This window comes from Entelurus aequoreus, linkage group LG12, assembly GCF_033978785.1.
Source record: "Entelurus aequoreus isolate RoL-2023_Sb linkage group LG12, RoL_Eaeq_v1.1, whole genome shotgun sequence".
Taxonomy (NCBI): Eukaryota; Metazoa; Chordata; class Actinopteri; order Syngnathiformes; family Syngnathidae; genus Entelurus; species Entelurus aequoreus.
Genome location: NC_084742.1, coordinates 32,901,946 through 32,923,647, shown reverse-complemented (window position 1 = coordinate 32,923,647; position 21,702 = coordinate 32,901,946). Strand labels below are relative to the sequence as shown.

The window sequence follows — 21,702 nt, the reverse complement described above, 5'->3', positions numbered from 1 at the left end:
TATATTTAAAAAGTAAATATACATATTTAATCTATTAGGCTACAACTTCAAGGAAACGCTGCTCCATGCACAGCTAACATCAGAAAATGAATAACTGGTGAATGACAAGAAGTCCAATAAAAGGTTGTTTATTTATACATATACATCTCTATTCCTCCTGAGGAGGTGGAAGCGGGACTCGTCTCCTCGTTGCCCGATCCCCCGCCAAGTTGAACCACCTGATGGCGTGTTTGGTGACCTCAGCGTCCGTGGCTGACCTTGTCAACACATTTTTACTCACAGCACCTGTAATCAAACAAGATTACAAGACAGATACGTTTATGTTTATGGTAGGAAGCATCCAAAGCCAAGTATGCTTACACAATACAAAATATGTGATAGGTATTAAGGAGATTACATTTGAAAAAAAAAACATGACTTAAAGTTACTGGAGGTGGTTAAAATAAGGTGCGTAAACTATGAATTTGTGATCAGGGTATAGGTGTGCAAGACATCCAAAATGTTTAAACAATATCGTTATTTGGTTCCTTGATCAGAGTACTTGTTTGGCTCTGTTGGATGACGGCGGCGGGGGGTTGGGGGTGGGGGGCATAAATAAATATCCATAACCCAACTTTGGGAGGTTGACATTGTTTTCTTATTATATTTGTACTATCATTCTATGTTTGTATTCGTGTAGGCCAGGGGTGTCCAAAGTGCGGCCCGGTGGCCATTTGCGGCCTGCAGGTCATTTTTTAACGGCCCCAGGGCACATTTTTAAAAAATATGATCGAAATAAATAAAAAACATTAAAAGTGGTATTTAAAGAGCAAACAGGTGAAATGTAACAAGAAAATGTAGCAATGTTTACTCTAATCACACACTGTTTCTTTCTTTAAAAAATAATAATGAATCAAAATCAATGTCATTATGAAATATTGACCTATTCAGGGCTTAAGAAGTTTACCTTCGCAATCAGCTGGTCTTGGTTGTGCTTGATAGTTTCCAGCAGGCTAAGGATGTGGATTACCTCAGGCGCTGTTGACAAACAGCAGTATAAAATTAACATGTTTCAGTGTTTATCCTCATTACTCATAATCCTGACATTAGCTATTGACCTTAGTTAATGACAAAAGTTATTGACAAAGTTTGAAGAAAATATGTGATTGCTTGTGAATTTGAATTTTTTCCAAAATTTGTGGCACAGAATGACCATCCGGTATTTGTCAGTTATTGCTCACCAGAGCAGGAAATGTTGTCGGCCATTCTTCCCCCTCGCCATGTTGGCCTGTAGGCCAGGCTGGATCCAGGCTCCTCTGTCTGCCACATGTTGAGGGCTGCTGGTGAGGGGGGTGGAGGGAGTCGAGGAGGGACTGCCGTTCCTAGTGAGGTGGGCATTGTGAGAGAGCCATCAGTTAACCATGACTGGTAATACCCAAGGGGCCTATCTATACAATAATATTTCAGAGATCAGTCCCTACCTTGTGTAACTCTCTGCATGTTTAATGCAGGTGCTGGTGAAGGCATATGAATGCGTCCTTCCCCATGGTGAGGTGCTAAGGGAGATAAATTGGTATTAAATGGTTGTGATCTGTTAACCATGGGTACTGGATGCTGAGATATTATTTCAGTGATCAATCTTTACCTAGAAAGTTATCTCCAGTTGAGGAGTCGAGTTGACAAGTACTCATGACTCTTGCTGGCACTCGGCGAGACGGTGGAGCTGGGAGAAGGGATACAAGGAGAGGGGAATATCTTTAGCACTAAGAATGTTAACCATATCTTTTGGTGGTTTTGTTGTTTTCGATGTTAAGAGATTATTCCTTACTCTGCCTGTGCAATTGGCTTGTCAACCCCAGAGATGTGAGGTCACTATTTCCCGGGTCTTCTTCGCTATCATCTGAGTCCCCGAGACGATGGCTGTTGGGTAACCATATCATTAGGATTATTGCAATACCAAAATTGCCAAACATACATATAGTACAAGCATCTCTGGTCTATTTTTGAATGCTACCGGAAATAACCTTCCTATTACTGTAGAAACATGAAAAAAACAAGACGGAACACACTTACACTGGCTTCCTGTTCCTTTTTTCTGGCAGCTCCTCGTTCTCTGCCTCAGATTGCAGGTCTGAGGTGTCGCAGCCCTTTCCATATTGTTGCATTATTTTTAATGCGTCTTTGTAGTTGTCTAAAATTGAATATGTTAAAATGAACATGAGTTTCAAATTAGCTGTAGAACTTGAATACACCTCACGGTGATGCTTGGACACGTCATCAGTGATAAACCCGGGGTCATAGGGTGTTTCGGGTCTTTAATCATCAGACACCCTCGCCCGGGCGACCCAGCCGGGGGTGTAGAGCTGAACAGAATATTATTATTATTGATGATGATAAATCAGGTCTCTCTCTTACAAGAGACCTGGTCAGAACATAGACACAATAGGTTATTCCAAGCATAAAGAGAAGCAACTATGACGTTATTTTTAAACAAGAAGATTATGAATTTGCATACCACAAGTTCGGACAACAGAAACGTCAAATCTTGGCCAGTTTGGCTCATGCTGCTCCTCATTTAAAGCTGCCCTTTCAATTCTGTCGGTGTTTTTATAGCTGGGCCAGAAAATCATCCTATCATCATACCATCCACTTGGGACAACCGCAATGTCGCTGTTCATTATAAATGTAATCAGATGAAAAGGCACCCTTAATGTAGCAAGAAAGAAAAGGGGTATTTATTCATCGTCAAAGAAACAACGTGGACAAAAGCATGCACAGGTGTTAGTGTATACAAATTAGCAAGTAAGATGAGCTGAGATTTTACCTGAATGGTGCCCCAAGGTGGTAAGAACTATAAGAAAGGTAAAAGTACAGGTCATAATAGTCAGAACTTCAGCTCAATCGTAAAGTAGGGTTTGAAATTATGGGTGTAGTGTATACAGAGATCAGTCCCTACCTTGTGTAACTCTCTGCATGTTTAATGCAGGTGCTGGTGAAGGCATATGAATACATCCTTCCCCATGGTGAGGTGCTAAGGGAGATAAATTGGTATTAAATGGTTGTGATCTGTTAACCATGGTTACTGGATGCTGAGATATTATTTTGGAGATCAGTCTTTACCTAGAAAGTTATCTCCAGTTGAGGAGTCGAGTTGACAAGTACTCATGACTCTTGCTGGCACTCGGCGAGACGGTGGAGCTGTTAGAAGGGATACAAGGAGAGGGGAATATCTTTAGCACTAAGAATGTTAACCATATCTTTAATATTAATGTGGTGGTTTCGTCTACAACGCTAAATATATCCTGTGGTGTACCTCAGGGATCAATATAGAACCTAAATTATTCAATGTCTAGATAAATGACATTTGTAAAGTTACAAAAGATTTAAAGTTAGTATTATTTGCGGATGATACAACAGCGTTTTGTTCAGGAGAGAACACACAGAAGATAATACAAATAATAACAGAAGAAATTAACAAATTAAAAAGATGGTTTGACAAAAACAGACTATCTTTGAATCTCAGTAAAACTAAAATAATGCTATTTGGTAACAGTAGAAGAGAAAGTCAAACACAAATACAAATAGACGGAATAGAAATTGAAAGAGTAAATGAAACCAAATTTCTAGGTATAATGATTGATGATAAATTGAACTGGAAATGTCAAGTAAAAAATATACAACATAAAGTAGCAAGAAACACGTCAATAATGAATAAAGCAAAACATGTTCTAGACAAAAAATCACTTCATATTCTCTACTGTTCACTAACTACATATCTGAGTTATTGTGTAGAAATATGGGGAAATAATTACAAAGTACACTTCATTAACGGTGTTACAAAAAATATCAGTTAGAATAATATTTAATGTTGGATATAGAGAACATACAAATCCTTTATTTATTGAATCAAAGATACTGAAATTCCACGACATAGTGAATTTGCAAACAGCTAAAATTATAAACAAAGCAAACTATAACCTGCTACCCAAGAATATACAACAATTCTTCTCAAAAAAAGAGGAGACAAATCATCTTAGAGAGAAATGTAATTTAAAACATTTGTACGCACGTACAACACTTAAGACCTTCAGTATATCAGTATGTGGAATTAAATTATGGAATGCATTAAGCAAAGCAATCAAACAGTGTACTAATATGATCAATTATTTATGCTTACATGTGGAAATAATAATAATAATAGTAAATCAAATAATAATAAAAAAGGTAAATAAAGCATAAAATAGTCTCTAATAAATTAATTAAATAAAAAACAGCATATAAAATATATACCGTAATTTCCGGACTATAAGCCGCTACTTTTTCCCCTCGTTCTGGTCCCTGCGGCTTATACAAGGGTGCGGCTTATTTACGGCCTGTTCTTCTCCGACACCGACGAAGAGGATTTCGGTGGTTTTAGTACGCAGGAGGAAGACGATGACACAATGATTAAAGACTGACTTTTCATATACCGGTAGGCTGGTTATTTTGATAACGTACAGGCGAGCACTTTGTATTACTTTGCACCGTTGTCTTATTTGTACTCTGCACGAATGTTGTTCGCCATGTCAAAGATGTGAAAGTTTGATTGAATGATTGAAAGATTTATTGTTAATAAATGGGACGCTTTGCGTTCCCAAACAGTCATCTCTGTCCCAACAATCCCCTCCGTGGTAGCAGGAACCCCTATATACTACGCTAATTACACATCAAAACCCTGCGGTTTATAGTCGGGTGCGGCTTATATATGGAGCAATCTGTATTTTCCCCTAAATGTAGCTGGTGCGGCTTATAGTCAGGTGCGGCTTATAGTCCGGAAATTACGGTACATCAGCAAATAACAAAAATATAGATCAAGAAAAAGGATCCTTAATATGTGCAGCAATTTTTCCCACTCACATCACCTCATTTTATATTTTTTTCTACAATTAACTATGCCAAAAAACACATAGACATACCTTTTTTTTTTAATGTAAACAAAAACAACATGGCGTCACACACAGCTAGTCCACAGTAAACAGGATCTCGAGCTCCACTAAAGAACAAAGAAAGAAATAATACACACTCAAATTAATAGCAAAGAACGGCTGTTTCCACTCTGTTAACGTTACGTTGTTATAACGAAGTAATAGCGACCTGGGCCTAAACAACACTGACAATAAAGTAATACGCTTTCATTTCAACCAGTTGGAAATATGTGGAATATCGTAGCATGTAACCTACACACATTCACAGCGTCTAACAAAAGATAGCCTAAGTTAAAACACGGATAAAAGACAATTTTACAATAGCACGGCGAAAAAATGACCGTCGTTGTGTGGGTTTTTTGACGAATAACACTCTTTTCCACTTTTCTTCGCTCCGGCCTCACCTCCCGCGTGCAGCCATTTCGAATTTTCTGAATACGTGACGTCAGACGCACGTCCCCATGCAAAGCATTCTGGGAGGCGGCGCTGGAAATAAAAGGCTTTTTTTTACAGAATATAAAGTTTTACTGCTAGTCCTAATATCAAACAACGTCATTACAATCATACATAAACACAAAGGCCGATCTTTACTGCGAATGTAGCAATAAATCAATAAATCTATACTTACGTTCGTGTTCCAGCAAAGAAAGTCCAGAGATCTTGGCTCATGCGCGTACACGCTAGTAGGCGCGTCCACGTCTGCGGGTGCAGACATTGGTCGGCTCAGCGCGCGTAGGCGGAGCCTATAACTCTAGGCGGCGCGCGCCGGTTTAGTTTGTCGCGTCCGCGTATGCGAATCAGACACGAGTCCGCTCAGGATCAGCTGTCTGACCGTACAATTTTCAGAGGCGGAGCTGTATCCTCTAGGCGGAGCCAAAACGAATGTGACAGTAACGCGGGTTGGGCGACTTGAAGGCGGATCCGTATAGCAGTCTTCTGCCGTGTGGGTAGCCTATATCAATAGCTACAGTATATAGTTTAGTAAGACCGGTACAACGGCCCACGTGCTCACGTACAAACACAATTTCAATATGAAGTACTGTAGGCCTACTTATCACTATTTGAAAGACATACGACGAGCATTGAGTTCTGTGAACTCATCTACAATGCTCTATATTTTCATTTTCTTTGCTCTCTAATTTTCTCTGGACAACATTGCAAGTCCTTTCATATGGCGTCACATTAGTACCAAAAATCCAAGCGCATAAAAACTGTTATCGCGAGCTGATTCTCCACTTCGCGCGCGCGCGACACCCTTTTGCGCGTGCGTGGTGCCTTTGTGCGCTGCGCGCGGCGCCTTTTTGCGTGCACGCGGTGCCTTTCTGTCTGTGCGCGCGCGCAATGCGCGCGCCGTCTTGGTCTGGCATCTCTCCTCGCGCTGTCATGTTTCTTTTTGTTACTTTGGGGGCGGGTATGCTTAGACCGCCCCTTCTTTCTGATTGGCTCTGAGCGCTGTCAGTCAATGGAGGAGCAACGTGGCGGCCATCTTACTTTATTCAAAAGTTAAAAAAAAAAGGAAATCACGTTTTCATGGGGCTATCATGGCTGAACAAGTAAATCTTACACTATTATCTCTCAGATTTAATTTGCCTAATGTATGGAGCTAGCTTTTTTGTTGTTGTTTTTTTAAATACATATTTTTAACTCTGCCATCTATACTGATCTGGGCTGATATCTAATTTTTCATAGTTTGAGTTGTTTGCAGAAACCTAAATACTTTTTATAGTAATATTAAAACCATATTTATTAATTGTAGTGATAACCTGTCATTCATTATTCTACTAAAATAGTAATTGCAATCATAACATCAATAATTAGGCCCATATGCTAATCATGTGGTCCTGATATGAAGTACGCATAGATAAGTGGGTTCGGGTAGACTCTGGTGTAAACTTAGTAAATAAATAGTCCCACATTGTGGCATACATTCAATATGTACATATACAAATATTAAATAAATAAAAATATTTTTTTAAACAGACAAGTGAGGAAAGAAAACATATTTGAAAATATAATTTCCATCATTGACTGACATCTGTCGACTGGTTGTATGTGTATGAAAAGAGAGATATTGATCTTGACACTTCATTAAATATGTGATGTTCTCTCAACAGATGAAACATTACCTTCTTCAAAGACTTTTAGATAAAATTCTATTGGCATTTTCCACAACTCCACTATAATTGGACTTTTTAGAATTTGTTTGTCGACAGGAGCTGTATCTTCTGCAAGCCCTATCCAACCACATTCAAGTACCAGCTGCTATTATCCAGACTTTGCAGGAACTCTTTGAACTTGTGAAAGCACAACTGGAACATCCAGCCCCAGATGTCACAGTGGAGAAGACAGGCACCAAAGGACGCCCCAAAATTTTGAAGGAACTGCTTGGCGTACACCTTCCTGTGCCTTGAATAGCCACACTGATGGGTGTTTCAAGAATGACAATCTATCGAAGGACGAGAGAGAATGAGCTTTCTGTCAGGGCCATGTATAGTCCCATCACCAATGCTGAGCTTGACTATTCGGTTTCTGACATTAAGCGTGATTTACCAAATGCAGGCTACAGAATGGTAAAAGGCCGACTGGATTCTCTGGGACACAGAGTTCCATGGAGAAGAGTTGCTGCCTGCATGCACAGAGTTGATTCCATAGGTATCATCTCAAGACTGTCCAGTCTTGGCTGTGTCATACGCAGAGTTTACTCTGTACCAGGGACAAGGGACACAAATCACAAGTTGATCAGGTTTGTATTGAAGATGTTTATATATATGTAATCTGATAATCAACCAGTTCTCATTTGTACAGTGACTATCCATCATGGGGATATGTAATTTCACATAATATATGGAATATTTTTATTTGTATGCATTATTCTGGACCTTTACCCACTTAAACCAAATTTCACTGTTTGTACACTGTTTAGTGCACAAATCGTAAATGACTAAATTCAAGTTGTATGTTTGCTTCTCAGATACAATATTGTCATATTTGGAGGAATCGATGGTTTTTCGAGAAAGGTAACCTAATTTTTGTTTTTTACAAATCACATTATAATAATTAGTCTTTCTGTGGATTGTTTCATTTAAAAAATTTTTTTTAAGGCTACAATGGTACCATTCTCAGTCCAATTGCTCCATGTACTTAAGCCTCCCAGGACAGGATCTTGTACATAATTTTTAATTTCACCCTCGCCTTCCCTGTAGCCAATATGCCAGAATCTCACATTATTGAGGCAACTTATCCAAAGCAGTTGTTCAAATTTGGCAGTTGCCCACATATTGTATTCAAACTGCCATCGTGTTTATTTTACTTTTTTTTAGTTTCCAAGTGTAATCTTGGTGCAGGTGCACACGCATAGTTTACATTTTATTTGACTTTTGTAGATACTGTACTTAAATGCAGCGACCAACAACTGTGCTTCAACAGCATTTCATTTCTTTCTGGAGGCCACTCAACAACATGGTTTACCCTCAATGTAGTGTTATTCAGATTATTACAATGCTATGCGTATTGGCAATTTTCAGAAATAACAGATACAAATATAATATTATGTACCCCATCCTTTGGCTGAACAACAGCATTAAGTGCTTATACTATTTGATTAAAAAAACTAAGACAGGAACATATTTTATGCCATTTCTCCACATAGTTCATATTCTTTACTCATGATTCCTTGCTATTGTCTCACTGCATGTTTTTAGCTGTAACCAAAAAGGGGACTTTATATGCATACTATTATTACTGTGCACATTTGTTAATGTTGAAAATACGAATTGGATAGTGTACTCATGTACAAAAGTTACAAATACATTGTTCTGTTGATTCCTCCATTTTAACCAATTTCAGGGTACGAGCTGACCAGGGAGTAGAGAACGTGGACATCGCCCGGTTTATGTTCACAGTCCGTGGCACAATCGTGGAAGTTTCATCTCGGGAAAGAGTGTCCACAATCAAAGGTACAATTCCTCTAGCTTTCACTTATTAACACAATATCATGTTTGCCTTCATGGAAATTAAATTTTTATGTTTTTGTGACCCTCAATAGGATAGCGCGGTTATGGCGAGATTTGTGGATCTCTGTATCGTTCAAGTATTCCAACCTTCTGTATTCTCTTGAAGAAAATGACATACTGGACATCTCGTCCATAGACGACATATTCTGTGTCCACTACGCATTTCTTCCAAGACTCAAAAAAGACTTGGAGATCTTCACTGAAGGCTGGAACCACCATCCAATGCGCACTGAGGGAAACCGAAGTCCGATGCAGATGTGGGAATGTGGACAGATGTTGAACAACAGTGATGCTCATTCTGAGAACATTGCAGTAAGTGTTTTGTCGACAGTATTTTTGTGGCTACAAAAAAGAAAACAATCAAAACACGAGGATTGAATTAGCGTATACTGAACAAAGATCCAGGAAGAATGGAACACCTTGAAAATAAATAACAACCATACACTGTAATGATCTGTGTAAACTAAAATACTCTCTTTTGGCACATAGGATCTTCAAGAGCCGGACATTGATTGGGAGACTGCGGCTGATTATAATGGCAATGACTTGGAACCTGAAACTGGCATTGTGGTGCCTGAATATGATTGCCCTCTAACTGAGGAGGAACTGAATGAACTCCAAACTCTCATTGATCCGAATGACCCAAACTTGACAAATGAACAACTATACATTGTCTGCCATGAACATGTGAAACGACTGCGCATACAATGAGTTTGGAGTTCATTCATCCCCACTGAGCAAAGACTGATCCAAAACACATCTCCAAGGCATCATCTCTCTACTTACATTGAATCGAACCGAAATCTCCTGCATGACAAGTGGGACTCCTACCACTCGCCCACCAGTGCTTCCTTAGTAACATTGAGTTTTACAATACCTTAGTAACCATCTCATATCTGTGATGTGATGCTTACAAGACTCAATGTTACCTCGGATGCACTGGTGGTCCAGATGGTAGAAATCTCACCTGTCATGCAGGAGGTTTAGATTTGATTCAATGTGAAGTCACAATTTTTTATTCCACTCCCCCCGTTCATTTCACATTAAGACAAGACCTCCATGGAAAGACATAGTGTGGTCACTGTGGCCTCCCTGAGGACATCTCCTGTAGGTTTTATTGATGACGCCTTATAGACATGTTCTGGACCACTCATTGCACAGTGGGTCTCCTCCTTAAACTTAAACCCCTCAAGGGGCGGCGTGGCGAGGTTGGTAGAGTGGCTTTGCCAGCAATCTGAGGGTTGCTGGTTACTGGGGTTCAATCCCCACCTTCTACCATCCTAGTCACGTCCGTTGTGTCCTTGGGCAAGACACTTCACCCTTGCTCCTGCTGGTTAGCGCCTTGCATGGCAGCTCCCGCCATCAGTGTGTGAATGTGTGTGTGAATGGGTGAATGTGGAAATACTGTCAAAGCGCTTTGAGTACCTTGAAAGTAGAAAAGCACTATACAAGTATAACCCATTTATTTATTTATTAATACCGGCTAAATTCAAAGCCATTGACAATGGCCTGAGAGAGTACTGTTTTGAACTCTGCATATGTTCTCAGGTGTGCAACTGGGAATGAAACTGAGCAGGAACATGCATTAACCACAGGATAGCAGATGGTATGATTTGCACCATAACGAACCTCACAGTCATGGTCAAATTCCATGACTATTTTAAAGTGTTTACGTTCTGCATAACTTAAAGGAATATGAGACTGTCCTGTGAGCCACTGGCAGAACTTGCCAACATTAATATGTGTCTCATTGTTTTGTTTTTCAGCCTTGTTGACCTCATCTTCTTCTCTGGTCTCTGAGTTGTGTTCATACTCTTCTGAAAAAGTGATAGAAAGTTTTTAGTTTAGTTTTTTTTATGTTGAAACAGGAAGTTTTATGATGGCATTGATGATACAAAACAAACTTCAGTTTAAGCATTAAAAGGCAGTATGATTATAATGTAAGTGTTGATGTTGACTGCTATGTAAAGGACTATATAGGACAAATATATGTAATCCACCAAATTAACTGCTAACAAACTGTGCTTTGTAATTGTTTTGAAGGTGAAGCAACAACATTTGAATTAAAAAGAAAATATTCACCTTCATCCTCCATAGCCTGTACAAAGTCTTGGAGAAAGTTGACCACTGTGGACTCTCTTTGATGTCTCATTGTGCCAATCTCACTAAAGACAGGGGATAGGGACTGCACAAGAAAATCAGCATCCACCTTGAGTTTATAAAAAGAAGAAAGTCATGACAGTTTAATTGTGGATATTCTGTAAATTATTAAATGCAGATGACTTTTTAATGGACATTATGAAATGTTTACCTTGCAAAAAGATCCTGGAACAAAAAGCTGTCTGCAGATGTCGTTTTCCTGCTGGACTAAGGTGAGGAGGTCATACAGTTTCATTCCAGAAGAGATTTGTTGGAGCATGGGCAGTAACCTGACTATATAGTGTAGAACTAAAGAGCTATAACAAAAATAGTGAATTAATTACATTAGCAACAAAAGTTGAAGCGACACTGAGGGACATGTCCTACCGCACAATGTCTTCCTTTTTTTCAATGGACACAGGCCCTGTGTATCCACATGACACAATCCTGTCTGTGTATGCCATCAGGAGTTCACTGTCAGCAGCCTCAATCTTTGAAAAGTACACAAGTAATTAAATCAAAACAACATATGAAACCCAAACATGAAATTATTCAAAACACATTTTGCCCACACAATTAAATGTGCTACCTCTTTTATTAGTTCCATGAGCTCCAGGTCCACAACGTCCTTTTCAGTTATTGATCCCTGGTCAAATTCACCAGTGGATATGTAGCTGTAACACCACTGCATTAAAAAGTTTGGTGGTGGTCCACCTTTGTGCGAGACTCACAGCAAATATTTTTCCAATAGTCCTGTGATCCCAAAACAAAAGAAAAATACTATTACTAATAATAATACATTTTTATTTATAAAGCACTTTTCATACATTTAAAATGCAGCTCAAAGTGCTTTACATAGTTAAAAACAAAATGAGAAATAACACCCACACCCCATGAAGACAGTCAAACATGTACATAAAAATAAACAAACAACAACAACAATAATAATAACAACACAATGACAATGGCACATGCATGGATACAGAGGCTCCAGCGAGAAGAGACAATCACAGGAACCCTCTGGACGTGGAGATCCAGAGGGCTGTTTGAGGAAACACTAGATCAGGGGTCACCAACGCGGTGCCCGCGGGCACCAGGTCGCCCGTAAGGACCAGATGAGTCGCCCGCGGGCCTGTTCTAAAAAAAAAATAAAATAAAAAAAATAAAAATAATTAAAATTAAATCTACATAGAAAAAATACAAGATACACTTTCAATCAGTGCATCAACCCAAACACCCTCCCCCATGCACACTCATCCACACCCACTCACACAAAAGTGGTTGTTTCTTTCTGCTACCAATATTCTGGTTCCCACAACATAGACAACACATCTGCAAGGGACACAGTCCCTGAAGCACACATGATTGTATAGGCTGCTGGTCCACTAACATTTTCCTTAATTACTATTTTTTATGTAATTATTTTTATATTGTTTTACTTTCTTTTTTATCCAAGAAAATGTTTTTTATTTATTTATCTTATTTTATTTTATTTTTAAAAAAAGGGCCTTATCTTCAACAGACCAGGTTGTCAATGAAATTAGATTTGTTTAAAGGGTTTTTTAAACCAGGCCCAGTCCAAATAATGTCCAAGTCGGACTCAGCAACACACACCGTCATTCATGTACACAGAAAAAAATTAGGGAACACAACAGATTGCATATAATTTATAAACAAAATTACATTGTCAAAATAAGCATTTATGTACAGTCCAGATTATGTCCAGGTCACTCAAATTAGGGAACACAACAACAGATATCATATAATCTATAAACATAATTATACTTTCAAAATAAGCCTTTGAGGACTCCTCATCTTTTTTTTAATGTTTTTTGGCATCATTGTCGTTTTCAACCATGTAACTTTCTAAAGTTAGAAAATACTGAATAAATGTTTTAAAGAAAGTAATACTAAGTGAATATCTGTTTTTGGCCTTAAAAATAAACATTTTACCGAGTACTATAATTAAATTGACTAAATCATGATTGTCAATGAACTCTCCTAAAATAACAGAAACCACATTAAGCTTCATAAACAAACCAATCCTTAAACACATTTTTTCAACTTCCACCCAAAACAAAGACACAATATGACAATACCAAAACAAATGTAGGGTGGATTCAGGCTCCTGACAACAAAATCGGCAATCATCTGACTCTGTCATATTCCATAATTTTAACATTTTCCCTGTGGGTAAGAAGTTATAAATAATTTTAATTTGAAAATAACGATTTTGCACATCGATAGTGGTTTTATAGATTAGTTTGAATATGGCATCCCATGGCAACGGGCAGTCAAAAAAGTCCTCCCATTTTCCATTTGTGTTGTATGAGGCAGCCTTCAAAGATTTCTTTATTAAATAAAAATTATATATTTTTCTATTTATTTTAGTTCTTTTTGCCAACTAGAATTTCTTATTAGAGGTTTACAAACTAATAATTTAGTAGTTCCATAATTAATTATTTGTTTCCATCTTTTCCCAATTACTCCAGTTAGTTGATAAAATGAAAAGCTTGAGCAAGCATCACCATACATAGCTCTAAATTCATCATACTTCATAATTTTACCATTCTCATTGATAATATCATTGACAAAAATGATTCCTCTTTCAAACATATTTTTCCAAAAGAAAGGCTTTCCATCTATTACAATATTAGAGTTCATCCATATTAACTGCTGCAAAATATCGTCTCTTTTTTCTGGCACATAAAATTGAAAACACCACTATGAGTGGATTGTTTCCTTTATGAACCCCGCCATGTTTCCCAGCAGACTCTCTGGGAGGGGATCACTTGTAAAAAAGGATACCATTTCTTTTGATACAGTACAGGTTTTTTGTCCAACAGGACATTTGTGTACCACTCAATGTTTAAATACATCTTTGGAACAATTGATGCTTTTAAAGACAGACACATAGCTTCAAGGTTGAGAAGTTTCAGGCCCCCATATTCATATTCTTTGTACAAAACCTTTCTTTTAATCTTTTCTGGTTTGCCGTTCCAGACAAAATCGAAGACCCTCCGCTCATAAATCTTAAAAAAGTTTTGTGATGGAGCTGGTAATGACAAAAACAAATAAATAAATTGAGGAATAATTAACAAGTTGGCAATAGACATTTTACCATACAAGGTTAGGGATTTCCCTTTCCATAATTGCATAATTTTGTCCAGCTTTCTTAGTCGATTATCATAATTTACTGAGACTAGATCTTCCAGATTTTCTGGGACAACAACACCAAGTATGTTAACTGGTCCATCTGTCCACAAAACAGGCACTTTGCATTCCATTCGAAAGGACGTTCCCTTTAGATTTCCGATCCTTAACATTTTACATTTATCATAATTAACCTTAAGGCCAGATTGCTGTGAAAATATGTCCAAAAGATTAAGAAGGTTCCGCAAACAATGAGGAAAATCTTAACTTTGTGAATCAGCCTTTTCTGACATGAACTTCATCAAGAACAAACACAGAACACGCCTCACTGATGCACATCTGCAAGACTCACTCAGAGTTGTAGTGTCAAGTTACACACCAGAGTACAACACACTAGTTAACAGCATGCAATGCCAGGCTTCCCACTAACTGACAAAGAAACAGATAACAGATTTGGTGTCCAGTTCAAAGTGTGACATGATTTAACAATTTGAGAGTTTACTTTTGTATTTTACATAAATGATAAATGATAAATGGGTTGTACTTGTATAGCGCTTTTCTACCTTCAAGGTACTCACAGCGCTTTGACAGTATTTCCACATTTACCCATTCACACACACATTCACACACTGATGGCGGGAGCTGCCATGCAAGGCGCTAACCAGCAGCCATCAGAGGCAAAGGGTGAAGTGTCTTGCCCAAGGACACAACGGACGTGACTAGGAAGGTAGAAGGTGGGAATTGAACCCCATGAGTTATTATTTGTACAAACATGGTGCAAAGTAATTCATGATATGTTAAAACATGTTAGTGGCTAGCTAGTTAAAATGGGATATTGTGATTTCACAAGACTGTCTTAGAAGTGATCATTTGAAAATGTTCAATTTGAAAAATGTGCACTTAGAGAAAATATAAAAATTAAGTGTTGCATATTGATATTTATCTGTTTCTATATATATTTATTGTGAGAAATCATTAAGATGATCAGTGTTTCCACAAAGGTAACTATAATTAATTATTAATAATAACAGAGTTAAAGGTAAATTGAGCAAATTGGCTACTTCTGGCAATTTATTTAAGTGTGTATCTAACTGGTAGCCCTTCGCATTAATCAGTACCCAAGAAGTAGCCCTTGGTTTCAAAAAGGTTGGTGACCCCTGCACTAGATGATAAAATAAATGGATTAAAAATAATTAAAATACACATCAGGTAAAAGTCCAAAAATAATATGAAATAAGATAAGATATAATCAAACATAAAAATAAACTACAATATGAAAAACTATAAAATAAAATACAATACAAACTGAAATATAAATATAATAAGACCATATAAAAATAGACTAAGATATGATGAAACATAAAAATAAGCTAAAATATGATAAAACATAAAAATGACTAATACTAATAGAATTGGGCCTAATAATTGTGTAGTAAAGTGGTTTTTGAATTCGAGCAATGTAATCTGAAAGATGTTCAAAATAACAACAATTAATGTTAATATTTTTGAAACAATATGCTTCTCATAACATGAGTATCTGTGTGCATGAGAGAGTGTAAAGAAAAGCATTGCTATAGTTTCACTTCATCTGCCTTTTTTTTACAACCTACTTGAAGTTGTATTTTTCAAAGTCGGTCATTGAGTACTTTGGTACTTTGCCATCAATGCCCCTCTCAAAAAACCTCCTCTCCACAGCTGCCAGCATTTCTGTTTAGAAAAGGAAGATGCAAATTGGTTACTATAGAATACAGAAGTACAGTATATAACCAAAATGTGTAAGACCGATGTCATGTCACAGCACATTTAATTTGAAGGTCAAGAAATAAAACATACCAGTGTTAATAAAATAAAATAAATAAAACATAAAAAATTTACATTCAAATTTCGTAATGCAATCGAACAGAATGCAAAAGAGATGGGCTGGCTAGTCAGGCTAGGAAAGAGGTATAAAATACAGGATGTTTCAGGCCAAAACGGGATACTTGACAAGTATTAGGACTATGATGAGAAGAAAAGTAATAATGCAACAAGCGAAACAACACACATGAATGTCTAACAGCAGGGATGCTGTGTGAACTAGCAAGTCCAGGTGCTTTTTTTATTACACTCATGTGCAGTGCATTTAATGTTTTCAACTAAGATAGCAGTGGAGCCTCCATTCTTCTAACAAGTCAGTAAACCCTTACAATCACTCCAAAGCAGTTCAATAATGTAAATACGTGTGTCCCTCAACTTACCTCTTTTTCAGCCGACATTTTTTGATCCACTTCTTCCTCCGTAAATCTTGATACATATGGACGATGACCCGCCCTGCTATACTTCTGATTGGCTCATATGAAAAATGCTCAGAGCCAATCAGAAAGAAGGGGCCGTCTAAGCATGCCCGCCCCCCAAAGAGACGGCGCGCGCGCAGAAAGGCACCGCACGCACGCAAAAAGGCGCCGCGCGCGCGCACAAAGGCACCACGCGCGCGCAAAAGGGTGTCGCGCGCGCGCACGAAGTGGAAAATCAGCGCGCGATAACAGTTTTTATGCGCTCGGATTTTTGGTACTAATGTGACGCCATACTTTCAGTTCCTACTCTCCCATTGTGCTCCTCACATGTTTTTGAGTTAGCTTTAACTTAGAGAATGAGCGCTCAGATATTGCGACGGTGATGGGAAGAGTCAAAGATAAATGGAGGGTAGAGCAAACTTCACTGAATGTAGAAGTTACTGCTGGGTGGTTGACAAGGACCATTTTTGGCAGCCCTGCAACAGACTTTTGCTTTGGTATCTGGTCCCTGAAAGAGGTTCTAGAACAAAGCAGCTGGCGGCAGCCCGGAGCCGGGTGTGCCGCCTTCCCAGACCCTCTTGATGCCCCGACCATGTTGGTTGCACATTTATTTGGGACTTTTTCCAGAGACATAAGGAGACACACGCAAATACAGTATAAACACACCAATTGTTCATAGAAATGTTGACAAAAGTGGCCGACCATGTGGGGTCGACGTCAACTTAAGCGGTAGACTGTGTTTTATTGAGCTGATGGACTTGATTTTTTGGCTTAAGCGCCCTGAGATCGGTAGGTCATGAGTTCAAACCCCGGCTGAGTCATACCAAAGACTATAAAAATGTGAGCCATTACCTCCTTGCTTGACACTCAGCATCAAGGGTTACAATTGGGGGTTAAAGCACCAAAAATGCTTCCTGCTGCTCACTGCTCCCCTCACCTCCCAAGGGGTGGAACAAGGGGATGGGTCAAATGCAGAGAGTATTTTCACCACTGATCAGTGGTACCTTAACTTTATTTATTGAATATGAACGATTCCAAAACATGATTTTTGGCGGGTGGTAGAGTGAATTGATTGCTCGGAAAACTGTGTGTTCGAATTGGCTGACTAAACATACGCCGTTGTCGACATACCCAGACATTACTTGCACATTTACTTGGGACTTTGGCCAAGTGTCAGGTTCAAACACTGATGACATCTTTAAAACAGACAAGAAGCAAGGAATCATGCAGAGACAGAGTTAAATTTAGCTCAATGAGGAGAGACATTTTGGCCTGTACTCTAGTTACAGATCCAAACTACGCTCTAAAGTCCAGCCCACTTGCTCCTCTATTTATTTGTGAGGTCCCTGGTTACATCACTGAGGCCGCCTCTAAAAGGAGTGGCCACACATTTCATGCAAAGCAGCTTCCAGTACGCACAATACGTGACGGAATGTGCTGGGGGACTTGTGATTGCCTTGTCTCTGCTTCGTCTGCGTGCTGTCGTCTTATCTTCGTTGAGGTCATTGAAGTCCTTGGCTGTTAGTGGGCTAAGACAAACAAAATATCTGCGGCGAAGCAACCCCTCATATGCCGTGGCTCATAAAAAGTTTTGTCCTTGCACAGATAGAAAAGTACAACTTGAGCACAATAGCTAATAACTATAGCAACAGAGAGTGGTGGCAAATGGAGCTCACAGCCCCTGGATTGAAGTTACATCTGGGGTGCCACAAGGGGGTGTTGTCTCAACATATGTCTTCCTCCTTTACATGGCCACCCGGCATGCTGTGTTTGAGGACACCCTTGATGTCGGATATGCAGATGACATTGGGCTATTGTAGTAGAATTTCTGACCTTTGACCTATAGTTCATGTCTGTCAAAAATGTATGCTCATTTTGATTTCTCTTCCTCTTCTTTGGGACAAAAGTGAACTTTAAGTCGTGCCAACCTGTCTAACTGAATGTGTTGACTGTCTAAAAGATTCGAGTTGTTATGGAACAGATAGGGAAAACAAAACAAGACATTGACGCACTAACAAGAGAGATAAGAAAGGGATAAAGCCAAAGGAAGAGAGTGTTTTGGGCACCATCTTCTTTTTCATGGTGACGGGCGCGCCCGGGGGGGAAACTTTCTGTGTGCTAGACAACTCAACCCAACCATTGTACCATTTGATTATGAGTAAAATAAAACTCTTGTGTTAAATCTACTTTGATTCTCATTGACAACCTGGACTTTCCACTACAAAATTGGCGTCACGAACTAGGATGGTCCAGAACTCTGCAAGTCAACATCCGATCCGGCTTCTCTCTCAGGCAGACAACGCTTGCACGCGCGCATCTAATAAAAGGTAAGCTATTTTGCTTATTGTGTAAAAGTTGTCTGTCTGAAGAGAAACGGGATCGGTAAGATAAAAACTGAAATTTTTTTTCATAAAAGATAGTTCTCCAAAAACAACCTAGACTGAGGCATGTGTTGGTTGGTTTGAGTTGTATTATATGTGATCATTTGTCTGTGTGTGTTGTTGAAAACTTGTAATCTCTTGTTTTTAACAAATGGGGATTGTTGATAGAATTTTGGTGGTTTGGAGTGTAGAAGCATAGACGATGTGAGACGAAAAATTTCTTTTCTGCAAGTACATGGTTAGCCGGAGTTGGACACAGCGAAATTTAAGGCAAGGTTGGCTAAACTGATGTGACATTTGGCCCACACAAATTTATGACGTCTATGAAGGTCCTACGTATCTGTCTATGTGGAAGCTGCAGCCGGGTAAAAAGCCTGATATAAGGTGATCGTTCAGTGACTCCGGTAAAGGAGATCAACTGAGCCAAGTTGTCACGAATTTGGAAATTTGCTGCAGTATAGATGGATAGAGTAAGGGCTCCATATGGTAGAGCCTTGGTGAAACTATATGGACTGACCAGACACGATGTACTGTAGAAATTGAAGGGTGATTCCTGGTAATTCTACAGCGCCTTAGGCAAGGCAAGGCAAGGCAAGGCAACTTTATTTGTATAGCGCTTTTCATACACAAGGCAGACTCAAAGTGCTTCACAGACAACAAAGTGAAATGAAAGAAAATAAAAGCAAAATTAAAATGCAGACAATAAAAATAAAAACAGTGCAGACGTTAAAAGTTAAAAGATTAAAAGATTTAGCTGAAAGCTAAGGTGAACATAAAAGTCTTCAGTCTAGTTTTAAAAGTAGTGAGAGTTGGGGAGAGTCTGACATCTTCAGGAAGTTTATTCCAGCTATGTGTTGCATAGTGACTGAATGATGATCTTCCTTGATTTGAGTTTACTCTTGGAACCGCTAACAGATTGGTCTCAGAAGATCTTAGTGATCTAGAGGGCGTATATAGTGGGAGCATATCAGTGATATACTTGGGCCCTAGACCATGTAGTGATTTATATGTGAGCAGGAGGATTTTAAAATCTATTCTCTGATGTACAGGGAGCCAATGTAAGGATTTAAGAATTGGTGTAATGTGCTCACATTTTTTGGTCTTTGTTAGAACTCTAGCAGCAGCGTTCTGAACAAGCTGTAGTTGCCTGACAGTTTTTTTGGGAAGACCTGCAAGGAGACCATTACAATAGTCTAGCCTACTGGTAATAAAGGCATGTACAAGTTTTTGTAAGTCTTGAGCTGACATGAGCCCTCTAAGTCTTTTTACATTTTTGAGGTGATAGTAGGCCGATTTTGTTACTGATTTGATGTGACTGTCGAAATGTAAATCAGAATCTAAAATAACCCCAAGATTTCTGGCTTTATTTGAGGTTTTCAGGGACAGTGATTGAAGGTGTTGGATGACTTTAAACCTTTCTTTTTTAGCACCAAAAACAATTATCTCAGTTTTATCTTCATTTAGTTGTAGGAAATTTTGGCACATCCAGTGTTTGACTTGCTCAATGCACTGGCACAGAAGATCTATGGGGCGATAGTCATTTGGTGATAGCGCTACATAGATTTGGGTGTCATCGGCATAGCAATGATGGTCAATGTTATTATTTTGCATGATTTGTCCTAGTGGGAGCATATAGATGTTAAATAAAGTCGGCCCCAAGATTGAACCTTGGGGGACTCCACACGTTACGTTGGTTGGTTCTGATACAAAGTCACCAATGGAAACAAAATAGTTCCTATCTTGTAGATATGACTTGAACCAGCTTAAAACTGTGCCTGAGATCCCCACCCAGTTTTCCAACCTGTCCAAAAGTATTGAGTGGTCGACAGTGTCAAATGCAGCACTGAGGTCCAAAAGCATTAATACTGAAGTTTTGCCAGAGTCTGTGTTTAGACGGATGTCATTTATAACTTTAAGAAGGGCCGTCTCTGTGCTATGAAGAGGTCGAAATCCTGACTGGAAGTTGTTGTGGCAGCCAGTAGAAGCCAAGAAGTGATTTAGTTGTTGGAGGACAACTTTCTCAATTATTTTACTTATGAATGGTAGATTTGAAATTGGTCTGTAGTTGTTGATAACAGAGGCATCTAGGCTCTGCTTTTTTAGAAGAGGTTTAATGACTGCAGTTTTGAAAGCCTTCGGGAAATTGCCCGATTTAATAGAATTATTAACTATTTGCAAGATGTCTGTTGATAGGCAGTCAAAAACATTCTTAAAGAAGTTGGTAGGTAAAACATCAAGGCAGCAGGTGGATGACTTTAGAGCTGTCACCGTTTCCACTAGAGTTTTAGAGTCTATGGCATTAAAGCTTGCCATCATTGCTGTGTTACTTTTGCCTAAATGGGGTGGTGATCCAACTTTTTTACTTGAGATATTGATGGTGCGTCTGATGCCTTCAATTTTATCAGTATAAAAGAATGCAAAGTCATTGCATTTCTGCGTGGAATGGAGTTCGGCTGGTATTTGTGTTGGGGGGTTGGTCAGTCTGTCAACGATTGTGAATAGGGTTTTGGCCTTATTTGTGTTGCTGTTTATGATATTGGAGAAGAATGTTTCTCTAGCACTTTTTAAGACTAAATTGTAGGCCTGGAGGCTCTCTTTATAGATGTCATGGTGAATATGAAGTTTTGTATTCCGCCAGATTCGTTCAGCCTTCCTGCACTCTCTTCTCTGGGCTGTTACAGCAGCAGATTTTCTCCAGGGTGCCTTTTGCTTGCCAGAAATCGTTTTAACTGTAACAGGTGCAATGATATCTATGATATTCACAATTTTGGAATTAAAGTTGCTTACAAGATCATCAGCA

At 38.8% G+C, this 21,702-nt stretch overlaps 1 protein-coding gene across 3 annotated transcripts; it reads right to left on the bottom strand.

Annotated features, from left to right (window-relative positions):
- Positions 1-1,055: 1,055 nt before the first annotated feature.
- LOC133662808 (uncharacterized) lies at positions 1,056-15,930 on the bottom strand. Of its 3 annotated transcripts, none has more exons than XM_062066976.1 (9): positions 15,859-15,930; positions 3,100-3,177; positions 2,936-3,010; positions 2,804-2,830; positions 2,053-2,170; positions 1,808-1,899; positions 1,625-1,702; positions 1,461-1,535; positions 1,056-1,361 (listed from the first exon to the last, which is right to left on the bottom strand). In XM_062066976.1, exons 2-9 carry the CDS (start codon positions 3,143-3,145, stop codon positions 1,210-1,212), a joined length of 663 nt encoding a protein of 220 aa, XP_061922960.1. In that variant the 5' UTR covers positions 3,146-3,177; positions 15,859-15,930; the 3' UTR covers positions 1,056-1,209. The 3 variants fall into 3 exon arrangements, with proteins under 3 accessions (XP_061922960.1, XP_061922959.1, XP_061922958.1); XM_062066975.1 differs by lacking the exon at positions 15,859-15,930 and adding an exon at positions 5,572-5,861; XM_062066974.1 differs by lacking the exon at positions 15,859-15,930 and adding an exon at positions 4,935-5,006.
- Positions 15,931-21,702: the final 5,772 nt, after the last annotated feature.

What these genes read in the sequence shown, in the direction of transcription:
- LOC133662808 (XM_062066974.1), bottom strand. Translation starts at nt 4,965, where the DNA reads ATGTTGTTTTTGTTTACATTAAAAAAAAAAG. An exon ending in CATGCAGAGAGTTACACAAG is followed by an intron (nt 2,831 to 2,935) that starts GTAGGGACTGAT and finishes CCTTTCTTATAG; the next exon opens with TTCTTACCACCTTGGGGCAC. An exon ending in CATGCAGAGAGTTACACAAG is followed by an intron (nt 1,362 to 1,460) that starts GTAGGGACTGAT and finishes CCACCTCACTAG; the next exon opens with GAACGGCAGTCCCTCCTCGA.